This window comes from Cherax quadricarinatus, chromosome 14, assembly GCF_038502225.1.
Source record: "Cherax quadricarinatus isolate ZL_2023a chromosome 14, ASM3850222v1, whole genome shotgun sequence".
In the NCBI taxonomy this organism is placed as follows: Eukaryota; Metazoa; Arthropoda; class Malacostraca; order Decapoda; family Parastacidae; genus Cherax; species Cherax quadricarinatus.
Window position 1 is genome coordinate 38,268,031 of NC_091305.1, and position 10,436 is coordinate 38,278,466.

Here is a 10,436-nt window from a genome sequence, read left to right on the forward strand (position 1 = left end):
CTTCTGGCAAGACAGTGATGGCTTGTGATGGTGAGAGTGCTGCTGCTTTTTTTGGTCACCCTACCTCGGTGAGAGAGCCAGTTTGTTAAAAAAAAAAAATATATCCACAGGATCCAAATATTTATGAGACCCTAAAGATCCAATCCAAGTTAAATACAACACTTAAAACCAGTAAATGTCTTGGCATATGAGAACGAACATTAAGCAGCAACATTGGCTGTCAAACACATTAAGACGGACATATATACATCTTAACATCAAAGCAAAGTCCCAATTACAATTCTAGGTAGTGTAATTTCCACGTTCCCTGACTGACAGTGCACAGCTAGCCATCACTGTGGAACTGTCAAGAGCCAGGCTCTGGACAGCAGGTATATTTTATAACATTCCACAAGTCATATGGACCCTACATAAGATTATTGTGAAATAAAGCCTACAATAACATATCTACACACACTGACTCACCACCAGTGATGTATAAGGATATACAAAACTATGTTGGAACTCCTAGAAGCAAAGAGAAGTGAGGAGGAGGAGGAGGAGCCACTGCCTCTGCCACACTTGACCAGTGACAAAATTTGACCAACAGAGAGAGGCAGCCCAGCTCTCTAGATGATTTCTAGAAATTTCAGAGAAGCTGGTGTGGGTGAACGATAATCACAAAAACATCATTCACTCATATATGAAAGTATAGTTAAATGGTGTCAAACAACAGTGATTAATGATGCACAAATGTGACCCAGGTGAGACGGACTACACCCTCTACTGGTCTTAACCCCTTTTGAAAATGTGTGGAAAATTCTAAAATGCAGATTGTATCTGTAAACCTGGTCAGTTGTCATGCCCTCAAGCCTGTCAGTTGTCATGTCTTCAAGCCTGACCAGTTGTCATGTCCTCAAGCCTGGTCAATCGTCATGTCTTCAAGCCTGACCAGTTGTCATGTCCTCAAGCCTGGTCAATCGTCATGTCTTCGAGCCTGGCCAGTTGTCATGTCCTCACCTCCCTCAAAAAAATTAACAACAGCAGACTGTCGGAAAATACATGATCTGTCAACACTTTTTGCAAAATTGCAGAATATTTTCAGTGTATGCAGTGGAAAGCAGCATATTTTTAGTATACGCAGTGTAAAAATCAGTTTGCAGGGTGGAGTACATGTAGTGAAAAATGGCAGATGTGTTTTTTTTTTTTTTGAGTCACTTTACCTTGATGATAATCACTTCTAATAAGACAGCTGTTGAATAAATAATGCTGAATGAGCTTTCTTTGTTCACTAACTGTACTTTGAAAGATCATGGCTATTTCATTAAATACCTGTAAGTAAATGACATTACCTGAAAGTGTAATAAAATTTATATTTTTTTATTTCTGTTGTTTATTTCAGATTTTACCTGGGTCACTGGCAGGAAGGTATTGGCAAGTTGTTTAGCTTCGGTGGCCTGGGTGTGTGGACCATCATTGATGTTATACTCATCGCTATCCGTTACTTGGGACCAGCTGATGGTTCATTGTATATATGAACCTAGCAACTGTATGTTGTAGTCTAGGTGAGTGTTGTGCTGAACTCAGCAGGTGATGCATGCTGAACCTAGCAGCAGCTGCATATGTGATGAGCTCAGCAGGTGGTGCATGATGAACCTAGCAGCAACTGCAGCTCAGCTCATCAAGTCCCCCAAAACCATATACCTCCACTCCTATCTAACTCGTTTACACATGCCTGCTGGATGTCCAAGCCCCCTACACACAAAACCTTTACCCTCTCCCTCCTACCTTTCCTATGGTGACTCCTATCTCACCCTTCTTTCTCTAAGTCAACCTATTTTTCTCGATCCTCTCAATGTCCAAACCATCTCAACCTCTCTTAAGCCCTCTGGATAATACCTCCTAATCTCCAGTTACAAATTCCCTGCATAACATTCACATCACACATTGCCCTCAGACACAACATCTCCAACCACTGCCTCTAGCCTCCTCCAAACTTCAACATTCACCACCCATGCTTCACACCCATATAAGAGTGTTGGTACCACTCTACTCTCATGCATACCCTTTTTTGCCACCATGGATAATGTTCTTTGTCTCCACAGGTGGGGGAGGGAAGACAAAACCGCTCCCAAATATCTAAACACATTCACTTCTTCCATACTCCCTCCCTCCAATCTGATATCCAATCTTTCATTGCCTAAATCATTTGTTATCCTCGTCACTTTGCTCTTTCCTATGCTCACTTTTAGTTTCCTTGTTCTACATACCTTCCTAAATTTGTCCACCAACCTTTGCATCTTCTTTTCAGAGTCTTCCCAAAGCAAAGTGTCATTATCAAAAAGCAGCTGTGTTAACTCCCACTTTGTGTTAGGTTCTGCATATTTTAATCCCACACCTCTCCCCAACACTTCACCATTCTCTTCTTTTACAGTCTCATGTATAGATATATTTCACAACCATGGTGACTTCACACAGCCTTATTTTTGCTGGGAAACAGTCTCCCTCTCTCCTATATACTCTGAGCCTCACTAGCCTCGTAAAAACTCTTAACTTTAAGTACCCTACCACCTATTCCATACACTTGCAGTATCTGCAACATTGCTGCCTTATCCACCCTATCATATGCCATTTCTAAATCCATAAATGCAACAAAAATTTCCTTATCTTTATCTAAGTATTATCACTTAAATGCCTCAATGTAAACACTTGATCTACACATCCCCCTACCCTAAAACCTCTTTGTTTGTCAGCGATTGTACTCTCTATCTTACTCTTAATTCTTTCAATAATAACTCTACCATACACTTTACCTGGCTTATTTCTCTATAATTTTTACTCTCTTTTTTTGTGCACTTTTCCTTTACATAAAGGAATTATGCATGCTCTCTGCACCAACCACTCCAAAACTGTATCCCCACTTGCTTTTAACATTTCTATCTTGATCCCATCAGTTCAGTTTGCTTTACTCCCTCATGCACATCTCGTACACTCATGTCTGGCTCCTCCTCACTCCTAAAAGATGTTATACCTCTCTGGCCAATGCATGAAATCATAGCTTTTCTTTCTTCATCAACATTTAACAACTGCAAATATTCTCACCATCTTCAATACACCTCCAACTCCCCATCTGATAACTCTCCTCTTCTGTTTTTAACTGTCAAATCCATTTGTTCCTTAGGCTTTCTCAACTATTAATCTCATTTCAAAACTTTTCTTATTCTCAGCAAAATTTGTTAGCAGAACCTCACCCAATATCTCATTTGCTCTCCTCTCACACTCCCTCACCATTCTCTTAACCTCTCTTTTATTCTCCATATGCTTCACCCTTCTTAAATCACTTCTGCTTTATAATAACCTCTCATACAGAGCTATGGTGTCAAACTCTCTACAGAGCTATTTCACTGAGCTATGGTGTTGAACTCTTATAAGGTCATGGTAGTAGTAGTAGTAGTAGTAGTAGTAGTAGTAGAGTTATTATTATTATTATTATTACAGCCTCTCCTCACTTAACGATGGAGTTCTGTTCCTAAGACCACGTTTGTAAACGAATTCGTCGCTAAGCAAGGAGCATACTATAATGATAGTGGGTTTGTGTCAACCATCTTTGATATTGTTTTAATGTCACCTTTGCACCATTTATAACGTTTTTAGTACATTTTTCAATGTTTATACAGTAGTATACTGTATATTGCAATAAACAGAATAGAGGAAATCAACTCTAATGTACATAGGTATGCATACTGGTCAGAGAGCCCGTCGTAAGTCCGAGTCATCGGTAAACAAGTATGTCGTTAATTGAGGAGAGGCTGTTTTGGCCTTTTCTCACCAAGGCTCGTTTACTCAAACAGTAGATAATAGTTCTGTTATTTTGGAATTTTTAATAAGAGCATTAAATGCACAATTAACCTGCACATAGGAAACTTACGACGACATTTTGGTCCTACTTGGATCATTAACTAGTTGGACTGAAACGTCATCATAATTTTAGGTGAACATTAAAATGGTATAAAATACCGACAGATTGTTAGGTAAGACACATATGCAACAGTTAGGTATCTTTATTTCGAAACGTTTCGCCTACACAGTAGGCTTCTTCAGTCGAGTACAGAAAAGTTGATAGAAGCAGAAGATACTTGAAGACGATGTAATCAGTCCATCACCCTTAAAGTTTTGAGGTGGTCAGTCCCTCAGTCTGGAGAAGAGCATTGTTCCGTTGTCTGAAACAATATGAAGTTGAAGTGACAGGATGGAGCTTTATATAGTGCCTGGAGGTGAGACGTAGGTTGCTTTGGGAGGGCAGGTCCCTCTCAAACTCAGCCGTTCTCACTAGTAGAGGTTGTCGAAGTAGATGGTCTGTACCAAGATACCCTTGTGTTGCAGTGTCTGACAGAATGAACATTAAAATGGTATAAAATACCGACAGATTGTTAGGTAAGACACATATGCAACAGTTAGGTATCTTTATTTCGAAACGTTTCGCCTACACAGTAGGCTTCTTCAGTCGAGTACAGAAAAGTTGATAGAAGCAGAAGATACTTGAAGACGATGTAATCAGTCCATCACCCTTAAAGTTTTGAGGTGGTCAGTCCCTCAGTCTGGAGAAGAGCATTGTTCCGTTGTCTGAAACAATATGAAGTTGAAGTGACAGGATGGAGCTTTATATAGTGCCTGGAGGTGAGACGTAGGTTGCTTTGGGAGGGCAGGTCCCTCTCAAACTTCTGTACTCGACTGAAGAAGCCTACTGTGTAGGCGAAACGTTTCGAAATAAAGATACCTAACTGTTGCATATGTGTCTTACCTAACAATCTGTCGGTATTTTATACCATTTTAATGTTCATTCTGTCAGACACTGCAACACAAGGGTATCTTGGTACAGACCATCTACTTCGACAACCTCTACTGGTGAGAACGGCTGAGTTTGAGAGGGACCTGCCCTCCCAAAGCAACCTACGTCTCACCTCCAGGCACTATATAAAGCTCCATCCTGTCACTTCAACTTCATATTGTTTCAGACAACGGAACAATGCTCTTCTCCAGACTGAGGGACTGACCACCTCAAAACTTTAAGGGTGATGGACTGATTACATCGTCTTCAAGTATCTTCTGCTTCTATCAACTTTTCTGTACTCGACTGAAGAAGCCTACTGTGTAGGCGAAACGTTTCGAAATAAAGATACCTAACTGTTGCATATGTGTCTTACCTAACAATAATTTTAGGTCTCCTATGTGCAGGTGTATTGTTCCAGTCATGGTATTGTGCCTTTTTATTCTTTAAGAGCACTAAACCTGTGTGGATCAGCATTGAGTGTGTGATTTGATGTGTGCTGAACTGATGGTTGGATCAGCTTGTTTGATAAGCAAATTGGCTCAGCTGGTTGGATCAGCTGGTTAGATCAGCTGGTGTGTTTTTATCTTCCATTTTCATTCTGCACATAACTCTGAGTCTTTATCATTTGTTAATGCTAATGACAGGCAGCTCTCTTACGAAGCTCCTCTTTATACAGTTAGCTCTCTTATAAAGCTCCTCTTTATACAGTCAGCACTCTTATGAAGTTCCTCTTTATACAATTAGCTCTCTTATAAAGCTCCTCTTTATACAGTAAGCTCTCTTATGAAGCTCCTCTTCATACAGTCAGTTCTCTTATGAAGCTCCTCTTTATACAGTTAGCTCTCTTATTAAGATCTTGTATATAGTCAGCTTTTATAAAGATCTATATACAGTCAGTCCTCTTATGAAGCTCCTGTATATACAGTCAACTTGCATTTATATTTATATTATTTATATTAGCTTGCATTTATATTATAGTGGGTATTACTCTGAACACATTTATTTAGTAAAAAAATCACGTCTTAGCTCATAAAATATGGTACGTATTTTTTACTTATATATTCAAGTGATATCTGATAGCAGATGATAGCCTGACATATTTTTGCACACGTATTGTAAAGAATTTCTGATTACTCCGGTACAACCATCAACTCTAGTGCTAAAAGTCTCAAACATCCACCTCAGTAAACAATTCACAGCCTTCCATCTCAACCTAGTAGGACGGCAGCATTTTTCTCTGCTGTTCAGAATCATTAACGTATACCAACAACTAGTATAAAGTAAGAAATATTATTTCTGTAACATTCTAGCCTTAAACAATGCATTAAACATAATACATCACAACGTTGAGCTACAATTACAATATCATTTTTACTTTTTTACAGTTTGGAGACCTAAACAAAAAAAAAAGTTTCATTTCCATTTGTGAAGGTCCGAGGAACATAACCCAATTTTTCGCTTAAGTTCTTCAGTTTAACTCAGTTTCATCTTTCACTGAGTTTTCAGAAGCATAACTGTTGTGTTAATTGACAGCCAACTGTAGTGTGATTTTTTCAAATTCTTCTGGAAAGAGCATACAGAATTGAACAAAAGTCTCATATATAGAAGAGCCTAATAAGAAAATCGACAGTAGCGGGATTTTTTTTGTAAGTGTGATTGAAAAAGGTGCATCAAAACTTGAATAGCGGGCGGAAAGGCTTTTATAGTTTGCGATGTTCAATTCTGGATGCAGCTTTTAATTGTATTTACAAAAAGAAAAAATTCACACTGTTGAGGAATTTTATGAAAGATGACTAATTAATTTATTGTAATTTTTTTTTTTTATAACAAGTCGGCCATCTCCCACCAAGGCAGGGTGACCCAAAAAGGAAGAAATTCCCCATAAAGAAAATACTTTCATCATCATTCAACACTTTCACTTCACTCACCCATAATCACTGTTTTTGCAGAGGTGCTCAGAATACAACAGTTTAGAAGTATATACGTATAAAGATACGGGCTGGAGTTTTGAGACTCTATGACCACGGGTTCAATCCCGGCCGGGGGTATGGTTTGTTTGCAATCGTGTCATTACGATTTCTTGAGTCATGTTGACGGCAGTGAAGGGACTTGAGCTAGAGTTCGTCACGGCCACGCTAGCTGGAGATTCGTCTGTAAAAACTTGCATTTGTGGTCACAGAGGTGCCTGTGCTAACCTTCCTATGGTGTAGAAATATACCTAGTTGGATGAATCTTATTGTGGCTAGCTGGTCTAGTGGCTAACGCGACGGGCTGGAGTTTTGAGACTCTATGACCGCGGGTTCAATCCCGGCCGGGGGTATGGTTTGTTTGCAATCGTGTCATTACGATTTCTTGAGTCATGTTGACGGCAGTGAAGGGACTTGAGCTAGAGATCGTCACGGCCACGCTAGCTGGAGATTCGTCTGTAAAAACTTGCATTTGTGGTCACAGAGGTGCCTGTGCTAACCTTCCTATGGTGTAGAAATATACCTAGTTGGATGAATCTTATTGTGGCTAGCTGGTCTAGTGGCTAACGCGACGGGCTGGAGTTTTGAGACTCTATGACCGCGGGTTCAATCCCGGCTGGGGGTATGGTTTATTCCTCCAAACTGCCAATATCCTAAACCCCTCCTTTAAAGTGCTGGCATTGTACTTCCCATCCAGGACTCAAGTCCAGCTATATAAAATAACTGGTTTCCCTGAATCCCTTCACTAAATATTACCCTGCTCCCACTCCAACAGGTCATCAGGTCCCAAATACCATTCATCTCCATTCACTCTTATCTAACACGGTCACGCATGCTTGCTGGAAGTCCAATCCCCTCACCCACAAAACCTCCTTTACCCCCTCCCTCCAAACTTTTTGAGGATGACCCCTACCCCGCCTTCCTTCCCCTACAGATTTATATGCTCTCCATGTCATTCTACTTTGATTCATTCTCTCTAAATAACCAAACCACCTCAACAACCCCTCTTCAACCCCTCTTCACCCCTTTTCCTGCAATAATTACTAAAAAGAATAAGAAGAACATTTATTTATATAATAATAATCTTCAGATGCACTTACAACAACAGATGAAAGATTTACATAATTCAGTCTCCACATCTTCTTTCAACAAACCAGCTGCATCCCACAAAGGTAGGGTGGCCCAAAAAGAAAAACGAAAGTTTATCTTTTTAAATTTAGTAATTTATACAGGAGAAGGGGTTACTAGTCCCTTAGTCTCCATATATAAGTGCAAATATATACACAATTCAGTGTAGACATGAAAAAAAAGTATAAATTTTTACACAATTCAGTGCATACACACATAAAAGTACAGTATACATGAGTAATTTTATTTATCCCATGTATTCCAAGGCCACATTTAGCTAACCATTAATTTTTACACATTTTCTGGTGTCATGTAATGTGTTAAAATAAAAATTTCTTATTTCAGGGTGAATGTTTGACTATTATTATTTATTTTACACATTTCAGTGTCCATATTTTACTATATTAATTTTTCAGACTTTCTACACCATTCATCAGAGAACTTTGTAAATATATTGAAGAAAATAAACTGGATTTCATTCCAAGAGGAAAGGAATTAAGTCTCAGGTCTAAAAAGGAAGAAAGAAAGGAAGAAAGAGGAATTCAATTTAGGAAGAAAGAAACAAGACTTTTTCTTAGGGAGAAGTGAATAAGACAAATTTCTAAAAGGAATATGGAATAAATCTCCATTTTCCTATTCTTAGTAGACTGAATTTGATGCAGTTGGTTTAGTAAACTGACAAGCTGAAAAACTGGACACTTTTGCAACATTTGAAAATGTTTATTGTGGACAATGAAGATTCCCAAATATTACGAAAGTGTCTAATGCTTTAGAATGTGAATTGACACTATTTTAGCTTTATAGTGTTTGCTCATTGAAATAATGGAGGGATTTGGAAGTGTTTCTAGCATGTAATAGACTTACCCTTTCTAAGACTGTTTTTTTTTACTCGTGACTTTTGCTGTAACCTTCATAGATTTTTAAATGAACTCTTAGGAATGCATTGTCATTATTCTTATGAGTGATTGGCAAGCACTCTCTCCCAAGTCTAGAACTACACTGCTTTATATCTCAACTCCACAGTCCTCCCAGGAAGATTGGCAAGCACCCTCTACCTAGTCTAGAACTACATTGCTTTGTATCTCAGCTCCTTACACCCTCTTTAGGAAGGAGTTATGGCTTTCTGATTTATTACTTGAGGATAAAGAGTTTCCCTATTGGCTAAAGACAGTGTCAGCAATTTCATGTGTCCTGATTATGCCTCTAGAAACATTAGATGTGGGCACTGTGCAGGGCCCCAGAATGCTAAAAGGCTGGGATAATAATGTTTGGACCAACCTACCTTGGTGGGAGATGAATAATGTTGTAAAAAAAGTTTTGTGATTGGAGTAGTGAAACTCCAGACTTACAAACACTAGAGCTGTGATGATCTGTACTTACATATTAGATCCCCCCCCAAAAAAAAACATTGGTCAAAGAGCTGTTTTTTGGATGTCTATCTGCAGTTACTAAGATGGTGAAACACCAGGAAGCCTGCATGTTCCTGACTTGAAATAATGGTAAAACAGTATCTTTGTAAGTTAAAACAACAGGAACACAATATTTTGTAACAATTTACCTCTTGTACAAGACTTATCATATATATATATATATATATATATATATATATATATATATATATATATATATATATATATATATATATTTCAGCTTATTTAAATGGCAATGTATATATGAAGTAGGACCCTCATATCCATGGGGGATACATTCCAAGGACCTGCCGAGGATATTGAAACTGTGGATAGTAGCAAACCCTAAATATAAGTCCTATACAGACCTATTATAAAGTTTAATTGATAAATTATGCACAGTAAGTGGAGAATTATCACTTTTTCACTGATGGGAAGCACTTCACAGCTTCTATTAGGCTTTGAAGTACTGCCAACTTTTCTACCTTTGCACTTTGAGGCCATTATTATACAAAATTAAGAGGTATTTTTGGGTCACAGTAAACCTTGGATAACTGAAACCATGGATGCTGAATCAGTGGATACGGAGGTTCTACTGTATGTGTGTGTGTGTGTATACAGTAGACCGTCGTATAACACGGTTTTGTTTGGCACGTTTTGGTTATAGCACTATTGAAGAATTGCGGCAGATTTTTGCATAACAAAGTAAAATTAACTTAACACAGTTCAGTTTGCGGGAGGGGAAAAAATTTTGAGCGCGTCGCCCGCGGGATACACGTTGCTTGGCTATGGGTTAGGCCTTTGAGTCAGCGGGGGAGACCTACTGCCACTTTCCGCCACCCACACCACCCTTGTCCTAGTCTTCGGTTCATAAGTGTGTAGTGCGTACCATCCTCTGCTGGAAGTTTATGTCTTTTAATTGCCGTATCTTAAATCTGCCAAGCAATCATGGCACCCAGTAGGCATACAAGTGTTGCTGAAAGTGGCAAGAACAGGTGTAAGTGTTTAAGTTGTAGAATTAACAAAGAAAATAGAGATATTAGACAAGAGATAGCCTGTGGCCATAATGAAGCGTCACTTTGTCTACATAAAAAAATGAGGTAAATATGAATTTGTGTGATG

At 38.7% G+C, this 10,436-nt stretch overlaps 1 protein-coding gene across 1 annotated transcript; it reads left to right on the top strand.

Moving 5' to 3' along the window:
• Positions 1-1,381: 1,381 nt before the first annotated feature.
• Positions 1,382-10,430, top strand: LOC138852695 (TM2 domain-containing protein 3-like; the record flags this gene model as incomplete). The annotated part of the gene is given in 2 exon segments (XM_070084960.1): positions 1,382-1,544; positions 8,322-10,430. A coding segment is annotated over 1 exon segment (136 nt), but the record flags the coding sequence as incomplete, so codon positions are not given.
• Between the last annotated feature and the right edge of the window lie 6 nt (positions 10,431-10,436).